The sequence below is a fragment of the Typopeltis vanoorti genome, chromosome 25 (assembly GCF_054136105.1).
Source record: "Typopeltis vanoorti isolate ZY-2024b chromosome 25, IOZ_Tvanoo_1.0, whole genome shotgun sequence".
Lineage (NCBI taxonomy): Eukaryota > Metazoa > Arthropoda > Arachnida > Uropygi > Thelyphonidae > Typopeltis > Typopeltis vanoorti.
In genome coordinates, this window is record NC_143573.1 from 52,491,945 (window position 1) to 52,512,594 (window position 20,650).

Below are 20,650 nucleotides of genomic sequence, written 5' to 3' on the forward strand. Positions count from 1 at the left end.
GTTATAACTTCCCGTTATAACTAATGGTATCTGGTAGATAACATTAGTTATAACGGGAAGGAAGTAAACAAAATACACCGAGAGTGTGTAAAATTTATTTGCGGTTCAAAATACGAACCACTGAGGAGAACAACAATTTTCCATGAAAATTGTTGTTCTCTGAAAAAAAACCATGGAGCACATCTATTATATACTATACACAAAGAATAATGCCAGACAAAATAATCTGTTCTCTTCCACACTCGCAGGGCCAAACACTAAAGATGTTCTATGAGATTGCGGAAGGCTACAGATTCATTAACAAGTACATAATAATAAATGAATTCGTAAACATGAAACCCAGAACAGCGCAAATCAATCTCATGCAAGCTGTAATTCCACCACCTCAGCACCGTGAGATTGAAAGAGGACAAATAAAATTATCCCATGTACTAAAAAAAGTATTCACATTAACCGTAAATTTAAAACATTCTTTTACAAAATACACCACGCCTGTCTACCCACAAAACTATGGTGCATAGGGAAAGGCATTCCACTACACCATCCAGCCAAATGCCATTTTTGTCCCCAACCAGAAACACTACACCACATAATGCTCTACTGTCCTCATACGTCCAAAATATGGAACACCGTACAGCCTCATATACAACACAAATTACCTATCACAGAACACACAATCTTCTGGTTAAAAGAAGGACACATCAACAACACTACAGCAATAATCATAATATCAGCGATGTATGCTATCTGGACCTACAGATGTGATAAAATTTATGGAAGAGAAGACGGTCCAGATATATACAACACAAATTACCTATCACAGAACACACAATCTTCTGGTTAAAAGAAGGACACATCAACAACACTACAGCAATAATCATAATATCAGCGATGTATGCTATCTGGACCTACAGATGTGATAAAATTTATGGAAGAGAAGACGGTCCAGATATAATTACAAAGCTGAACGTATATTTAAAAGAAACCATCACAGACACAATACACAGAAAAAATATTACAAGAAACCAGTGGCGCAAAATACGACTCATATCGGAAGATATGGATGAACAGATACGTATAAAAGAAATAAAAGATCCACCATGAGAAACAAAATCAAGCCCATCCACCACTATCAAAAAAAAAAAAAAAAAAAAAAAAAAAAAATTCAAAGGTAAACATACATATGTATATGTGTGTGTGTGTATATATATATATATATATATATATATATATGTATGTGTGTGTGTGTGTAGAAAGTACTTTTAACTTGGGTATAATTATGTTAAAGATACCAAGCAAATATATACCAGTTCCATGCGTAGACTTAAGCATTAAATGATCAGAGAGCCACCTAATCTCTTTCACATTACTTCAAGCATCTAAATGAGTAAGGTGATGATCTCACATGCCAGACTATGATTACAAGCATGTAGAGATCACTGAAACAGTTTGTTATAGCAAGTGATGCTTGTTATGATGGTGCTTGCTATAGCGAGAGTTAGCTATAATACCTAAAACAAGCTTTGATATATTGATTATATATATATTTTTATTATTTTTACAATGATGATGGATGGAAACAGCTCTCAGCCTGTCTAATTTAATTGTTTTCATTTGTTATATTGCTAGAACATTTCTGTATTCTGCAGTGCATCATTATGGCTCATACAGAGTTGACTGGATAATATAAATGTAATATAAAGCCACTGGCAGTTGTTTTAAACAGCCTACAGCAGATGTATTGTAGTGAGCACCACTATAATGAAATGATGTGAAAGTTTAGAAAAGTCCTGGCTTAATCCCAATGAACTCTACTTGAAGTTCACTACAGTAAGCAATCTCACCATCCATGTTCTAAAATTTTCATTTGTTGAATACAGATGCATATATTTTGATACTTAATCTACTCAGCACAACAGCAATGTGGTAGTCACACTACCAGATGAAAAGAGTTCACCATGCCTTACATGGAAGAGTAATGCTGCTTAATATTTATACTGACTGATTGCTGAAAATCCATGTAAATAATTTTAATAGGTACCTGAAGCTCCTAGCATTTATCAATTACAGTAGATAAAATAGACAAGACTTTGTACAGAAAGGCTTAGGTGTTGTTCATTATTCATAAAGCTTAATGGTATAACTAACACCAACAGGAAAAAATACATTTATCAAACTCAATATTTTGCTGGTTTTCTACCCAGCATCATTAGAGCACAATGAAACTGACAGGTGCACAGCACTAAACCATGCTCTGGATACTTCTTCACATAGGATCAGATGGAGGAAAACATCTTCATTGCATAAAAGCATTACATGTCTGAGAGGCTATTCTTAGCATCAGGTACGAAGCACTCTCCCAACCTCAAGTTGCATTAATTTACAAAGATCTGGGAGACTCATTTTAAGACCTAATAGTTGGACTTCTCTGGATTAACTTTGTAGTTTTCTGACCCATAGAGGGCACTGCATAATGACATTAAGTGTCAGTTACAATTTAAATTGTTTCTACAATTACTTGGTTAGTGATGTGTGCCTGCTATAATTTCATTGTGCTCTGATGATGCTGTGTAGAAAACTGGCAAAATATTGAGTTTGATAAATGTATTTTTTTCCTCTTGCTGTTATATTGTTAAGCTTTATTATGGGATATATGCAAAAGTTTGGTTGGACATATAGTTGTAAGAGAGACTAACTTGAGTTACAATAAGAGGAAGCCGTATACCAAATTTGGTAACCATAGCTCTCTCTTTTTATTTAGATAAAACAGCAAGATTTCATTTCAACACCAGTACATGGGAAGATATATTTCAAGACATTATTAAATGAAGATAGTTTTTAATAATGGCACCAAAAACCCAGCAGAGCAATAGAGCTGCATCGAAAGCTAAGGATAGTAGTAATGTAGAATCCAGAAATGAGATCCTTTATGTTGATGACATAAAACAAATGAAATTCTCAGATTAAAAATGAATTATTCGAAAAGCAACTAAGGAGTTAGAGAAAGGTTTACAAAAACTAAGACAGAAAAAGCACAGAAATTCCTAAGTTATCAATGAATAATAATACTAAGGCAAATGATTCAGCAATTAAATTCAGAGTGGATGATAGTCACACATTGAGCCTCCTTGGAGCTAAAATAAAGGATGTGATGAATTAGTTGAATTAATTACTAGAGAAACAGAAAGGAAGACAGATAGCAATGCTTGTTGGAACAATGTAGTTATTGATTTTGTAGAAATTGGTTATAAATTAATGATGCCAAGAAATTATATTTTTGTTTAATCCTTTCTCCAAGTGTAAGCAAACAAAGTTTTAGTGTTAAGCATCTTGACTAGACTATTTGTATAGAGGGGATAATCACTTCACATTAATTGCCTTTACTGAGATATGATAAAAATGAGTTAAGGATGACTATGATAGCAAATGATTTGATGCACAGGCTATGTAGGAGAAATGGGAATGAGTCTGATGGTAGACAAGACTCATATAAGAGGGATCACCTGCTCTACAATGAATTTGGTATCAAGTGCCTATAGAATTGTTTACTTGGAGTGAGTCAAGGAAACTAGATCATCATGGGAGGAATGGTGAGAATGTATGTAAATGTGACAATGATATCAATGTCATGGAGTATGGTTATGTATTTAGCAAAGGGGTAGAAATATACTATTTGGATTCAAACTTTTTGAGTGTGTCTGGGAATGAGAATGAGAGGAGATAATTTGTTGTCTCTATACAAATGCCACGAGCATTAGAAACTAGGGAATTGAGTTTGGTGCTTTGGTGAATATGTTATCGCCTAAGATTGTTGGCATTTGTGAAACCTGGGTATCATATATGGTAACTGGAATTGAGCATAAAGGGTATAGTATTTTTAAGAAAGGCAGAAGAGATAAGAGGGGACTACTACTGATACAACGTGTGACATTTTAATTCCTGGAATGCACTCGTAAAAAATCTGCATTCAGAAAGTGGCTACTGTCGCCTTCAAAGTAGTCCACTTGTGCATTTATACACTGTTTAGACAGGATTATTAAATATTTAAGGAATTGACAGCGTATACTAGAATATAAATTAAATCAAACTTTAATATATACTTTCCAATATTTCCAAGTCATGAAGATGTCAACATCACGTTGACATCTTCATGGGAACTTAAAATAAAGACACATGCATGCAAGTACCACAACAGCAAATGAGAAACGAAGCAAGCTATATTGGGTGTTCTTGGCCTTTGGGCTGAAGTTCTCCTGATGTATGTTTCCCAAATTTGGGGCAATCTCATGCATCCAAATTTGTTGAGGTTTGGCATGTTCCTAAGGGCTGAGGCTGATTCCATGAATAGTCTTTCATATTTGAACTTGCTGCAGTGTATTACTGTGGCTTTCTTCCACCTTATTGTGGGGCGAGTATCCAGAGCATGGTCTGCAAGCCCAGAGTGGCTGTACTGGTGAAATCAGATGTAGTCCTTATGTTCTGAGATTCTGATATTTGCTATCCTGCTTGTTTAGCCAAAATAGGACAATTTACAGCTGCAAGGGACCTGGTATAGACCAGGTAGGTCTAGGGGAAGTGGTTGGTCTTTAGTGGAGCGGATAAGGGATGCCAATTTTCTATATGGTCTGTAACAAGAGGTCAAGTCATGTTTTTTTAGGATTTTGTGATTTTTTCCGCAGTTCCTTGGATGTAGGGATACTGGTTTTAGTATTTTCTGGATCCAACATACTGACATAATGGTCAGTTTGAAGTCTCCTCCTTATTCACAAATGTCCCCCTCAAAGAAACCTTAGAGCTAATCCAAGCTAAATTTCTTCCCGATATCTCAGCCCTATTTCAGTTCACAATGAACTCGGGCTATTTCGTTTAGCAGGAAAAATTCTACAAACAGAGGGGACAGCCATGGGTTCACTACTTTCCCCACCCTTGGCGAACTTCTTTATGGAGACTTTTTGAAGAGAAAGCCTTAAACTCTGCCCCACAAAAACCCACCATATGGCTTCGCTACGTTGATGATGTGTTCACTGTTTGGCCACATGGCTCGGATACACTCCTCCTTCTCAACACACTTAAACAACCAAGTTCACCCTGGAAAAAGAGGAAAACAATAGCCTTCCCTTCCTAGACACACTAGTCACCTGCCAACCTCTGATGGAACCTTGGTTTTCTCAGTTTACAGAAAACTCACCCATACAGGCAGATACATTTACCAACAACCCCCCCCCCCCCCACACACACCAAACATATGGAATTATTAAGACACTAGTCAACAGAGCTAAACTAATCTGTTCAAATGATAAAGCCCTAACCACTGAACTAAATCACATCCTCAACACTTTCTCAGCAGATGGCTACCCCCCCCCCCCCCCCCCCAAAAAAAAAAAAAAAAAAAAACAGAAAATACTAAAACCAGTAATCCACAACCCCTTCACAAAAAACATTACTGTAAATCCTACATCTGAGGAACCTTGGAAAAAATCAACAAAATCCTGAAAAACCATCACTTGACCTCTTGTTACAGACCATATAGAAAATTGGCATCCCTTATCCACTCCACTAAAGACCAACCACTTTCCTTAGACCTACTTGGTGTATACCAGGTCCCTTGCAGCTGTAAATTGTCCTATTTTAGCCAAACAGACAGGACAGCAAATATCAGAAGCTCAGAACACAAGGACTACATCTAATTTCACCAGTACAGCCACTCTGGGCTTGCAGAAAACCACAGTAATACACCACAGCAAGTTCAAATAGTATATGAAAGACTATTCATGGAATCAGCCTCAGCCCTTAGAAACACGCCAAACCTCAACAAATTTGGATGCATGAGACTGCCCCAAATTTGGGAAACATACATCAGGAGAACTTCAGCCCAAAGGCCAAGAACACCTAATATAGCCCCTAGGTGGCACTTGCTGTTGTTGTTGTATAATGGCAATGTGACGTTGCCGAAATATTGGAAAGTATAAAAGTTTGTTAATTTATATTCTAGTATATGCTCTCAATTCCTTAAGTATTTAATAATCATATTTAACCAGCATATAAGCCTTTCTACAAGAATGATTTAGACAGTGTTCCCATTTTTGGAAACAGGCCTGGAACTCTTTTTCCAGAATACTCTTTTGAGCTCCTTTATCACGGATATCAGCAATGTCATAAAATCTTCGTCCTTTTAGTGCAGTCTTTAATTTTAGAAACAGCCAGAAATCACAGGGAGCTAAGTCGGGTGAATATGAGCGCACTATGGCTTGGCGCATTGTCGTGATGAATGATCCACAATTCGGGTCTTTTTTCTCCGAACAGAATCTTTTCAGCATCTCCAAATAGTATTGTTGGTTGACCATTTGTCCCTGTTCAATGAATTCGTAGTGAACTATCCCCTTGTGATCAAAGAAACACACCAGCATGGTCTTGAACTGCGAACATGACGTGCTTTTTTCAGACATGGCAAACCCTGGGTTTTCCACTGCATTTCTCTGCCATTTTGTTTCAAGATCATACTGGAAGTACCAAGTTTCACCGCCCGTAATTACTCTCAGAAACGTGCTTATTTGCAGAAAGATCTGAGGAACAAACTTTGCAGAAATCTTTTGCATACCCAATTCTTCAGTTAAAATTACCCTGACTGTTTTGCAATTCATCAGCCATTAATTGCACACTTAATTGTCTGTCAGACCATACCAAATCTCACACTCTGTTCACATTTGCATCTGTCATTTTTGTGTCTGGCTGCCCACTTCTGGGGTCACCGTTCACATCTTGCCCACCTTTGAATCTCTTATATCTCTTATACCACTCAAAGACACTACTTTTTCAGAGCATCCACACCATATGCCACTTTCAACAGCACCAACGTTTTAGTAGCAGTTTTGCTGATTTTCACACAAAACATGCTGCTCCAAATGTCATAGGCAATTGTTTTTGCAGTAGCAAACGGCTCTATCGCTTTGAGGTTTATGCACACGTTAGTTAAAAGGTGTACAAACACAATTACTTGCATGACTCCACCACACAGGCAAAAATATGCGGCCATCCTGAGAATTAAATTGCCACACCTCATCTGATGATTTAGGTTTCATTTAGGGTGAAAACTCATGAATGCAATATTAATAATGTCCCCATGTAGGAGTGAGTTTGAAGCTATCTGGTTAGTTGAGGCTAACAGGATGAAATAGGTGGTGGAATTGCTAGACAGCTGGTAGTTCAGCTGCTGTGGACGATGAAATTCATAGCCAAATTTCTTATATAGCGAAACCTGTGGAGTATCCATAACTATAGGTGGTGGAATTGCTAGACAGCTGGTAGTTCAGCTGCTGTGGACAATGAAATTCATAGCCATATTTCTTATATAGCGAAACCTGTGGAGTATCCATAACTATAAAGTAACATGTATGCCATCAGTAAATAACTTTTTTATCATGTAAATATTTCGTCTTATATATCATAAGACATCATCAGTACAATTTTCAAGCAACAATAGGAATTAAATTAAAAAAAATAGTGCATATGCTTAGATTGGAATCCCTCTACATATACAGTTGTAAATTCATGGCTTAAAATAAATATAACAGCTAAATTTATTTAATACAATTGAGGATAACAACTTTCCAAACTTTTGGAATACTGAGACAGTTGTTTTGATTAAGATTAGGTCTATGAAGTAAGGCTTCAGCACTTATATGAACATTTGTGTTTATACATAATCTATGTAGCAGCTTAGCATTATTCCATTGGATCCAGTGGTTACTGTTTTCAATTCCATGTTGTGCAGGGCCAGATTTATGGGGTTTGATGAGACAAATGTGGTCTTGATGTTCAGCGATACGTTTATTTATAGATCTTCCTGTTTGTCCATAGTAAGACAATTTACACAAACATGGTACTTTGTATATGCCAGGTAGCATCGTTGGTGATAGATCGTCCTTTGAAGAAGGTAGCAAGTTGGAAATTTGGTTGATAGGTAGCAACGAGTTGATATTTTTTCCACATGTCAGAGATACCTTAATATAATATTTGGTAAAAGAGTCCTGTGGGCTTCTTGTCTGGGTCAATTTATGAGATTGGTTGATTAATCATTTTTGGATTATATCCATTCAGTAAGGCTGTTTCTTTGACAATTTCCAATTCCTGTTTTAGAGATTCTTCTGAAGAACAAATCTTGTGTGCTCTGGCTACCAAATATTTTATGATGTCATGTTTTTGAGATAGATGGTGAGCTGATGTATTGTGGATATAATGACCTGAAAAAGTTGGTTTTCAGTAGACAAAAGTAAAAATGGATACTTCTTATGTTGGATGTGTGCATCAAGAAAGGAAATATTGTTCGATTCTTTTTCTAGTGTGTTCACACTAGAAAAAAAGAAAAAGAAAAAAGACTTTTTGTAGAAATTGTCAAAGAAACAGTCTTGCATCAAGTTTCAACTAAACTAACTAGAGGCCCCTTGACATGCATCATTATTATATATATATCATTAATATATATATATTGATCTTAGGAAGAGCATGACAAGAGAAGTTCATTTGTTTGTTTAAGATGCAAACATAGGCAGGATCAGGGATGCTACTAATAAATATATAGCATTTGCAAGGTGATTTTAATTTAATAGGCTGGAAGTGTGGGCAAATCATAATGGCTGTCAATTCAGTGGTAGTAAAAGTGTAAAATTATGCACTTTGGGCTTGATGAGATAATGTTTGGACAAACTGACAAGGCTAGGTAGGGGATCTTGGAGTTATGGTGGATAGGAAATTGAAGTTCAAAGGTCTCATAGCAAAAATTGCAAATGCAACTCAGAGGATAATTGTGAGGTTGACTTTCATATTCTTACATTGACACGTAAGGATACAGGTGTCATTTTGCCTCTTTCCAAGGCCTTGATACAACTGCTGTGCATTGATTTGGTCTCTGGGTTCTGAGGTGGGGTAAAGGTGCATAAAAGCTGTAGAGAAGAGTTACAAGGATGGATTGAGAGTATGTGGACTTACAGACACTGGTGAAGAGAAGAAAGAGTAGGGATGTGATAGAAGTCTTTAAACTTCTGAGAGGTGTTACAGTGTATGGGTTGATAAAATTTTACATTATATCATAGTCTGTAGAAGTTAAGAGCTAGATTTTTCTCTCACAGAATCAGGAGTGATTGAATTGAATAGTTTCCTAGTCCAAGCAGTGAGTGTATTTAGTGTGAAGAGTTAAAGAGAAGGTATCACAGCTGGTGTTTGACTTCCCTTTGAGTCCTTGACTCCATGGAAGTCTGATAATCTCCACAAATAACACAATAGCCACAGTAATAAACTTTAATGAAAAGCACATCTGAGAAGCTAAGAAATATTTTGAAAGAAAAACCAAAATTTCTTTTATGTATTGGAGAAATGAAACTTTGTGTTCTTATCTTCAATTCTTTTAAGTTAGTTGTATGTGTAATTTAGCTTTTTTTTTTACATTTTTCTCTGAATTCTTCAAGTGCACATGCTGACTTATTTGTCATTAGCTTTCAGTATGGTTTCATCTTTTTCCCAAATTGCCTCTAACGTCTGTAGTCCACCATGGTGTTCTTATTTTTTGGTTGTTGTAAAACAACTTTCGACTCAATGGATAATTTTTTCTTCAGGTGTTAAGATTTTTCTAGTGTACAGCCTTTTGATTTATCTGCAGTCTGTGAAAGCTTCCATGCTTTATTTTTTAAAACTACTTGATATGTACGGGCTACTATGGTGGTACTACATGGTTTACATCATCTCCGGTCCAACAATTTTCCTTCAAATTAGTCTATTACTTGTCAGCAATATTTTGGTCTTCTAAGGTTAGTGATAGAATCATATTAGGAAGGAATGTTAGCATTCAAGAATGTGCGTGGAGAGCTAAGGTAATATAGTCTCTTAAACAGAACAGGAAAAATGAACCAGAAGACCAGGAAATGACAGCATTGATTCATTCCAAAGCACCCTAGACGACCGAATTAAATATGGAGTTCTGACAATAGACTAATTTGGAGGGAAACTGTTGATAGGAGATTAGTAATACAATAAATTTAATCACACAGTACGTATTCTGTACTTATGTCGATGTTTCATCAAGCAGTCTCCCCTTCTTAGTGTTTTGAAAGGAAAGTCAAACCAGCTGTTATATTAAGTTGCACTGTCATCTTAGTCAAAACATACTGGAACTATTAACACTTTGAGTTCTATAAATGTAAACATCGATAGGACTTTAGGTCTAAGACTCAAAGTGTTTACTCATGATTTACAAATCTTTCACTACATAAAGAATTGAATTATATCCTTGACAAATGGTCAACAACTATAGGATTTTTCTGTGTTTTGTGATATAAAACAAAATGTTATATAAGAGCAGATTCCTTATGCAATGCCTTTTTCAGGAAAATTGCAAAAATTCTTTGAATCTTATTTAACATAAGTTATTCCTTCAATTTCTTGGTGCACTAGCAGGTTTGGCCCTATGTACTACTCTCTAGTGGGTCTGTACAACTGCTTTACTATTTATAGTGGAGGAGATACTGGCTCACTACTTAGTGTGATAAGCATATCTACAATAGTGTGGCATTAATTGGAAAGGTAACTTATAAATGTATAATATATAAGTATGCATGTGCTGATAATTTAGAAACCCTTTTCTAGAGACTAAACATGGAACGTTTTCAACTAACTTCAGGCCTCTAGTAATCAGGATGCTGGTCTCACATCAGGTGATGAAATTCATTGGCCATTGAAAGCTATTCACAGACATCTATGTCAAGCATCAACTTGTTTGTTAGAGAACAGCAATGCTATAGAATATTTTACTTTATCATTCCAAGATTAAAAATATCCACATATTACTTTACATTTTAAAGTGAATAAAAGTTGAGCAGCTCTCAGATGTGAACTGTAGACTAAAATACACAAAGATTATTGAAGAAAAAATGAAAGAGTTTGTGGTGAAGTTGTCTGCAAGGATAGAAAAATTACAACTCCATGGTGGACACAGTAAGTTAAAAAGGCAGTGAAGGAAAAGAAGAAAGCATATTAAAAGTTCTTAAGTCAGCTTGTGCTCTTAGAGAATACAGAGACAAATGCAAGAATGCTAAACACTGTGTAAAACTAGCTAAACAAAAGTCATGGGAGGACTTTGGCAAGAATATAGAAAATAAATATCAAGAAGGTGGCAAAATATTCTGGAGGTTGTTGAAGAAGCTTAGGAATGGAGGAAAGAATGCAGTAAAAGGAATTAGAGATGATAAAGGTGACAAAAACGGGAGAAAAAGATATCCTTGAAGTATGGAGTAATTATTGAAAAACTGCTAAATGAAACAAGCAGTGATGACAGCACAGTGATAAAAAAACACTGACCAGGCATGCAGTCAGGAATACATATCCATACTTGAAGTAGAAAAAGCCATCAAAGGCTTGAAATGTGGAAAGGCAGCAGAAGTAGATGATATTCGACCAGAAATGCTGAAGTATGGTGGTATAAGAGTCTTACAGTGGCTGGACAGAGGAACAAATTCCTGATGATTGGAGTAGAGCTCTCATAGTACCCATATATAAAAAGGGAAATAAAACTGAATCTGAGAATTACAGAGGTATTTCCCTACTGAGTGTTCCTGGCAAGATCTATGCAAGTATACTTGAGAAACATTTGAGAAAAATTGTGGAAGAAAAGCTGGATTCAGGCCAATTAGAGGCTGTCAGGATCAGATTTTCACTTTACGACAGATAGTCGAGAAAGCATGGGAATATAACAAAGATCTGTATATAAGTTTTGTCGATTTGGAAAAGGCATATGACAAGGTGCCAAGAGAGAAGCTATTCAATGCGCTACAGTTATATGGTGTCAATGGGGCATTATATCAAGCAATACATAGTCTTTATTTGAGTTGTAAGTCAGCAGTTAGAATTGAAGGAAGTACAGGAAGATGGTTTAATGTTAAATCTGGTATGAGACAAGGATGTTCATTATCTATGTGGATCACATTATGAAGGAAAGTGGTATTGGAGATGTTAATGTCAGCTCTTTGCTTTATGTGGATGGTGTTATACTTCTAAATAAATCCACTACGTCTGCAAGATTCTCTGACTAAATTGAATAATTGTTGGAATAGATATGGTATGAAGGTCAGCAATTAAAAGACAAAGACATTGAAAATGTCGACTGTGTTGTGAATGGAAAACCTGTAGAACAAGTAAAACATTTCAGCTACTTAGGCATGATTTTTAGTGAAGATGGTAAATTAGTCGGAACACTAAATTAGCTGTATACAAGACAGTGTTCAAACCAGTTTTAACTTATGAATCTGAGAGTCCTGAGAAAGATTAGAGGTGTGAACAGATGGCATCAATGGCAATATCATATTAAAAACGGGGATATTAGGGAAGAACTTGACATTGTCAGCATCCAGAATGCGTTAGCAGAGCTAATCTCAGGTGGTTAAACAGAATGGGCAAAGAAAGATTAGCGAAACAAGTGTTCTCTGCCAGGTCGGCAGCAAAATGACCCAGAGGAAGACCAAGATATACGTGGATTGATACGGTACAAAGTGCCTTAGACGATAGAAATATAAGATCTAATAATGTTGGAGTCTTGACAAGTAAGACTAATTTGGAGGAAAATTGTAGATAGGAAGTTAGTACTACATAAAAAAAAAATTACATCATTACTATCATATCCTGTACACCTCTTGAGGTTACATGGCAGCAATTTGATGATGATGACATAAATTTTGGATATTTAAATAGCAGAGTAAGAAATGAATGGCAGACATAATGGCAAATGCCTTTTGGATTTCTGCTCAGGACATGGAACATTGTGTTAGTAATAACCAGTCCAAGATAAAAGTGTGCACAAATTCACATGGAGAGAGAGAGGAGGTAAGGAATAAGAAAAGTTTCAATGACTATGTTATCGTTGATAGTGATGTTTTTTCCCTGGTGCAGGACACTAAGGTGGACAGAGGATGTGAAATTGGAAGTGATCACCATTTAGTCTTGATCAGGATAAAATTGAATTTCATATTGAAAAGAAGAACATGTAAGAAAGTTTTAAAGCAAATAAAAGTTGAGCAGCTCTCAGGTATAAACTGTAGACTGAAATATACAAACATAAATACCATGACATTCAAGAAAAAAGTGGTGAGGATAGAAAAATCGGAACCAGTTCCTCGATAAGTCAGCTAAACACTGTGTAAAATTAGCTAAACAAAAGTCATTGGAAGACTTGGTAAGAATAGAGATGATGTATGGAGTAATTACTTCGAAAAATTTGCTAAATGAAATAATCACTGGTAATAAACACTGACCAAGCATGCAATCAGGAATATGTACTTGAAGTAGAAAAAGCCTGAAATGTGGAAAGGCAGCTGGAGTAGTGATATTCAACCAGAAATGCTCGTGTATTGAGGTCTTACAGTGGTTGTATTGCATAGTTAAAAACTTCTGGACAGTGGGATGAATTCCAGATGATTAGAGTAGAGCTCTCATAGCCCATATATAAAAAGGGTAATAAAACTAGATGTGAGAATTACAGAGATATTTATCTACTGAGTGTTCCTGGCAAGATTTATGCAGGTATACTTTAGAAATGGTTGAGAAGGATTGTGGAAGAGAAGCTTGATGAAGAACAAGCTGGATTCTGGCCAAATAGAGACTGTCAGGATCAGATTTTCACTTTACGCCAAATAGTGGAGACATCATGGGAATATAACATAAGATCTGGAAAAAGCATATGACAAGGTTCCAAGAGAGAAACTATTCAAAACACTACAGTTGTATGGTGTCAGTGAGCCATTATGTCAAGAAATACATAGTCTGAGTTGTAAGTCAGCAGTTGGAATTGAAGTACAGGAAGATAGTTTAGTGTTAAATCTGATGTCAGACAAGGATCTCCTATTATTCATTATCTATATGGATCACATTATGAAGGAAAGTGGTATTAACCCTAATATCAAAATTGGAGATCTTAATGTCGGCTCTTTGCTTTATGTGGATGATGTTATACTTCTAAATAAATCTGCAAGATTTATTTAGAAGTATATATTGTATAACTGTTGTAATAGATATGGTATGAAGATGGTGAAAATATCAACTGCATTGTGAATGGAGAACCTATAAAACAAGTAATAAATAATAATAATAATAAATATTTATTATATAAATATTTTAGGCATGTGAATATGGAAATAGATAATAGAATCAACAAAGCTGGTATGTGTGGGAAGTCAACTGATTAAATTTATATGGAATAGGAGAGAAATTAGGTCAAAACACTAAATTAGCTGTATACCAAGACAGTGTTCAAACCAGTTTTAATTTATGGATCTGAGAGCTGGGTCAGAAGTAAAATCTTGACCAAAGACTGCAGATATGAGAGTCCTGAGAAAGATTAGGGGCATAAACACTAAATTAGCTGTATACCAAGACAGTGTTCAAACCAGTTTTAATTTATGGATCTGAGAGCTGGGTCAGAAGTAAAATCTTGACCAAAGACTGCAGATATGAGAGTCCTGAGAAAGATTATGGGCATAAACAGATGGCATCAATGGCAGTATCATATTAAAAATGAGGATATTAGGAAAGAACTTGACGTTGTCATCATCCAGAAATGCATTAGTAGAGCTAATCTCAGGTGGTATGGTCACTTAAACAGAATGGGAGAGGAAAGATTAGTAAAACACTTATTCTCTGCCAATTTGGCAGGAAAAAACCCAGAGGACATACCAAGATATATGTGGATTGATACAGTAAAAAGTGCCTTAGAAGAGACAGAAATATAAGATCTGAGAATGGTGGGGTCTTGACCCCCGTTTGATTATTTTAATATTTGGATCTAAAGGTGCGTTTTTACATATCTAGGAAATTTTAAAAAAAATATGCTAACAATAATTACCCCTGGTGTTATTAATTTTTGCTATCTCTCTCTTTTCAAAATTTAGTTTTACATTTTCATCATTCATAGCTTTTAAATAGATTTATTGTCACTGTAGTAGAGTATAGTGCATTTTAAACTTTATTTAGCCAGCACGCATATGGGATCAGTTTTACTTAATTTTCAAGTTTTTTCATTGGTCATTTTACTATCAAGAACCTGTTTTCTAGCATCTATACATACCACTTCTTTTTCTCAATATCTTCACCATATTCTGCTTTGATTTCATGTTTTTTTTACGAAATTTTGTTCTGAAAGAAGGCAGAGGGAACATCACTAAGTTGGCTGTTGTAATGTATGTTTGTTAGCATATTAGAGTGCTTTTTCAGTAACTTATTGAATTAGAAATCTTTTCCTAAGACTTTTGTAACATGCTGACATTTGTGTAGTTTTTTAACTACATTATGTTAACTTGTTTGGCTCTTCACATATCTAATACATTATGTTAAGCTATATTGTTATACTATCCTTCACAGTTTAATAAATAAAGTAATGTGACAAATAAAATATAGTGTAAGTATCATTTTGTGAGATGCTGCTATAGCTGAGAGAAAGTTTTGTTAAAACAAATGCAATATCACAAATAGCTTAACAGGATGAGACTACATCCAAAGCACAAAGATTTCAATAGTTTAAACATTGTCAAGAGAGGACAGGGATGATGATTACTTGTGCAATTCGAAAGCAATTTCAACTCAGAACTGATAGACAAAGTGCATTATTTTACTTTCATGTGAGTAGGGTTCATAATTACCAGACTTTTTTTTTCTTTCCTTCTTCCAAGTTAAAATGAAAGATTGCCAATTTCTTGTATAGTGTGAATATCATCACAGTGGATTCATTCCCTTGGATGGTGTTGAGGGAAGTAGTTAATTGGCTTGATTGCTATGCAATTACAGCACAGCTGTGTTCTTCCAACTGTTTTGTTTGACAGGATGAAAAACATCTGTATTGGACTGGCTAACTAGTCTTCAGATGTAGCAATTAAATAATGTTGCAGTCTGCATCAAGTTGAAGGAACTGCAATGGGAAGTCCGCTTTCCCTTATTTAGAAGATATCCTTTTCTTGTCCATACACCCTCAGCCTTCATTTTGGGTTCATTATATGGCCCCTTTTAGATATTTTAGTCCTTTGTTCACCATCAGGTGAATTAATTACTTCCGTTTATCAAAAGCTGCTTTCAGTTAATGCTACATTCAACAGTAATCAGCTTACCATCTATCACAGAAGTCGAATTATAAAAACTTTATTGTGACATGCTCATACTATTTGTTTTATGGCTCAACTATTACAGCAGGAACATCACATGATATATGAAGCTCAGTGGCTTCTCAGAAGGACCATGCAACAGCTCTTTAATTCCTATATAATCATAGTTCAAATTCCTTATATTTCCGGTAACTCAGAGTCCATAAGAAATAAGATTTAGTGGCTACTTTTCTTCCTATCAACAAACTATCAGCATGGTTTCCATCTTCTATAGATAAACGGTTTCCTCTAGCAAGTTAATTGTTCTTTCTGTGGAAAAGAGAATACAAGAACACCAATTCTACATTAGCCATAATAAATCTAAAAAAATCTGGCTGACCACAACAACATACTATAGTTTGAAACATATCTAGCTAAGATATGCTAATGTGGTGTAATGAAAGAGCATCATGCTGCTCTTACGTTTTCAATCTATTGTTTGCATTTTATTTTGTTCCCCTGGTTCCATCATTGCAGTGCTGGCTTTCTCCTAAAGTTAAGGATCCCTCTTGCCAACTTTCCTTACCTAGTTACTCTTTCAAATAGGGGCTGTGCAAGTTGGCAAGGGATCCATAGTTCACAAGACAAGTGAGATTTTCCAGCTTGTGGAATGCAAGGGGAGAACTAGGGGTCGTTCCAATGAGATGCATTCACATGGTTTATCAGGGAGTGCATCTTCACTGAACGTTTTTGAAGAGAACTATTTACACACTGTGTGATTTGGAAGCATGGAGAAACCTGTATAATAATTACTTCTTGATGTACTATCTTTGACTTTATTTCCCACTTAAAAAAGTCAAACAACGATTTTTTTTTTTTAAATCTGGAGATCCATTACTCCTGAATTTCAAGTGATTAGCTTCAATCAGTCATTGCAAGAAAACTCAAGAATTTGAATGAATGCTTTCATTAAGTCATGTTGCCTGATCAATAGTCCATTACAATCACCAACCCTAGTATTTTTTCAATTTACTGTTCAATAAGTTAGCAGGATGCATTGTGATATTACTGAACCCAATAAAACAATGTCAAACATGTTTTTATTTAATCCTTTTGCAATATTTCATAATTATTGTAGATAGGCATATATATATATATATATATGTTAGTTAGACATACTTCTAATGTTTTAAGAAATGACAACATAAACTTATTAATTATAAAAACTTTAATAACTACTTATATTCTTTACGGATCACTAAGCAAGTGAGGCTGAAGAAATGCAACTGAAGTCAGTCCTAGCAGGCTAAATTGGGTTGTCTTAACTGTTAGGCTGATGTTCTTAGAATATATATATATAAATTAGTTGAGGTTTGAAAAGTTTTTCAGAGCCGAGGCATGATCTTTCATACTTGCTGCAATGTAATAAAATGGACCTCTTCCAGCATATTCTGTGATGGATGTCCAAATGCATGGTCACCAAGTCCTGAGTGGCTGTAAGTAGGTCAAGGGAAGTGGCTGGTCTTTGGTGGAACAGATAAGAGATGACAATTTCTTATGTGGCTTGGTAACTAGTTGTGAGGTCATATTTTCTTAGGAGTTTTGTTACGTTTTTCAGTGGGATCATGTTCTATATGGATGTAGGTAGACTGATCTAAAAGTAAAGAGGCAAGCTTACCTGTGTAGTCTGGTTTAGAACCACAGTGGCATTTCCCTTATCTGCTTTAGTAATTATCTTACAGAGCTTTGAATTCTTCTTTTGATAGGTTTTTTTTTTTTTTTTTTTTTTGGTGGTTTGGCTTGGATAACATCCAGTCTATTGTTGGTAATAGGTTGGAAAAGTTGCAGATACCCGCCATCTCTTGGCCTGTGGAAGAGTGACTAACAGACTAAAACCTTTACAGCTCTAGACCCCCCCCCCCCCCTTTCCCCAAATATATGGACTACCAGAAACCCATAAGCAACCATCCATTACATCCCATTGTGGATGGCATTGATCCCCCCCCAACACACATATAGAAAAACTTAGCTCACTTTAAAGCCAGTACAGAAAACCTCTCACTCCAACACACTGACATAATGGTCAGTCAGTTTTGATGTCTCCTCCAATGTCCCACTCAAAGATACCTTAGACCTCATCCAAGCCAAATTTCACCATTTCAGTTCACCATGAATTCCCGCTATTTCGTTTGGCAAGGAAAATTCTACAAACAGATAGAGGGAGACAGCCATGGGTTCTACATTCCTAGCCAACTTCTTTATAGACTTTTGAAGAAAAAGCCTTAAACTCTGCCCCACTATTTGGCTGCATTGCCTGGATACACTCCACACCCCAGGATCCAGTTTACCTTGGAAAAGGAAAACAACAACAGTCTCCCTTTTCTAGACACTGATTACATGCCAGCCTGATGGATCCCTGGCTTTCTCTCTGTTAACAGAAAACCTACACATACAGGTAGATACATACACCAGCAGTCTTCTCCCAACAATATGGGATTATATATAAAACCCTATATTACAGGGCAAAATTAATCAATTCAGATAACAATGACCTAACTACTGAACATAACCATATCCTTAACACCTTCTTAGCCAATGGCTACCAGTTAACCACACCCCCCCCCCCCTTCATAACAGAGATTATTCTAAATCTATCACCATTCCTTATATCCAGAATACATCTGAAAAACTAACAAAAATCCAAAGAAAATATGACCTCACAACTAGTTATGTCACGAGTTGAAGTAAAAAAAAAAAGTATGAAAGATTATTCCTTGCCTCAGCTCTGAAGAACTTCCCAAACCTCAACAAATTTGGGAAGCTTACATTCTAAGAACATCAGCCTAACAGTCAAGACAGCCCAATTTAGCCTGCTAGAGAGTACCTTTAGGACAGACTTCAGTTGCCTAGTGATTTCTGAAGATGGAATTGCAAAATTGCTGACATGATATTAATAAATAATGTAGTTTATATTGCCATTTCATAATGCTCATTTATAAAAATCTTAAAGTTAGGGGAATACTCACAGGTTTTGTCATTGAATCTTTGTCTTCCAATCACATCAAGTAAAACAACTATCAAGCATGGTTCTACATTAAAATATTACATAACTGTTGCAAAGGTCAATTTATTAATTATATCCCCTTTGTAATTTTTATTTTTAGGGCAAAAGAGACGACAGATTAAAAAAAAACTTACTAAAGCAGATTTGTGGCTTTTTAAAATTAGTACACTGCATAACCTTTTTGGCCTAGTAATACCAATTGAAGTGTCCCATTTTGATATTTTCAAGTAAAATAAATTGAAATATTTTTAATAAAGCTGTTATTACATCATCTGTATCAAAACAGTTATCTAATTACATCACGATGTCCACATATAGAAGTAAGTTCTCTGCCACTCAGGAAGGTAATCCATGAGGGGATCTAAAGAAGAGAAAGGGGAAAAAAAAGTTAAATTATTTTGGTCCATATATCAAGGAATTTATTCTCTTCCAGCAAAAATGACATGCTAGAGTAGTGTTGCCAAATGAAAATTACTAAAAACAGTTAAATCTTTAAAAAAAAAGGAGTTAAAAATGAAAATTTGAAGCTAAAATTATAAAAGTAGTAGCTGATACTTTTAAGTGTTACTTACTTTATTCATCTTCCATGTGTATTTAGCTACTTAATTCACTTAGATTTTTCAGCTTTATTATATGTGGCAATTGTTCCAATATTACTCAGTGTAGATGCTGGTAAATGATAGTCTGTACAGCACTTGTTGTTATGCCTGAGGCTATACTTGACTGACAAAATAGCTGCCAGCATTGATTCCATCTTGTTTCTTAATTTAGTTTTAACTACATTCATGAAACTAAAAATTTCCACATTAGAATTTGGCAGCATTAATAAGTTTATTGCACACTGAGCAATTTCCTGCAATGGATTCATTCCAGATGCATCTTTATATTCTCGTACTTCGATTTCGCTCATCGTTTTGCATTATTTTCTTTTGTATCATCAACTCTGAAACCAAGATTTGGATTGGAATCCAAATAGTCATTAATCTCTGACTCTAGAGGGTTGGCTGTGGATGATGGTAGTACTAACATATTAACAATAGAGCGAATCAAACGAGAAAGGTCTTCAAATAATCTCATCTTATCTGCACTGTTAGATTCGAAAATTTTGTTAACTTGCTAAACTTGAACTAGAACAGGATGCAAAAATAAAAGGTACAGCAGATTCCTTTCATCTTTGTACATCTCCCACAAAATTTGAGCTTTGTAACATTTCTCAGTTACACTCACGACTTTGAAGTGAGTTTTTTAATTCCAACCACTGGGTGAGAATTCTGTCTACTGCAGGTTCAATGGAGAGCCACCTTGTTGCATAATTGCTTATAATTTTCAGAGTAGCATCATTTTCATTGTTAGTTTGATACAGCTCTTTGTATGCTGCTTGTCTTGAAGAATGTGAAAACCACTTATACCTTTCAGCAACTAACAATTCTAATTTTCTTGGGAGAGATTCTGCACAAGTGTGAGACATTGCCAGTTGTAA

At 35.5% G+C, this 20,650-nt stretch overlaps 2 protein-coding genes across 2 annotated transcripts in view; one reads left to right on the forward strand and one right to left on the reverse strand.

Moving 5' to 3' along the window:
• The window catches only part of LOC150092747 (uncharacterized), a 236,806-nt gene that overhangs the window by 148,127 nt on the left and 68,029 nt on the right, over window positions 1-20,650 (forward strand). The gene's annotated exons all lie outside the window — the stretch shown is intronic.
• The window catches only part of Pex16 (peroxisomal biogenesis factor 16), a 131,488-nt gene continuing 130,055 nt past the window's right edge, over window positions 19,218-20,650 (reverse strand). Inside the window, exon 9 of the mRNA XM_090414466.1 lies at window positions 19,218-19,531. Within this exon, the coding sequence (XP_090270592.1) occupies window positions 19,470-19,531 (62 nt within the window). The 3' untranslated portion in view covers window positions 19,218-19,469. The remainder of the gene's footprint in view (window positions 19,532-20,650) is intronic.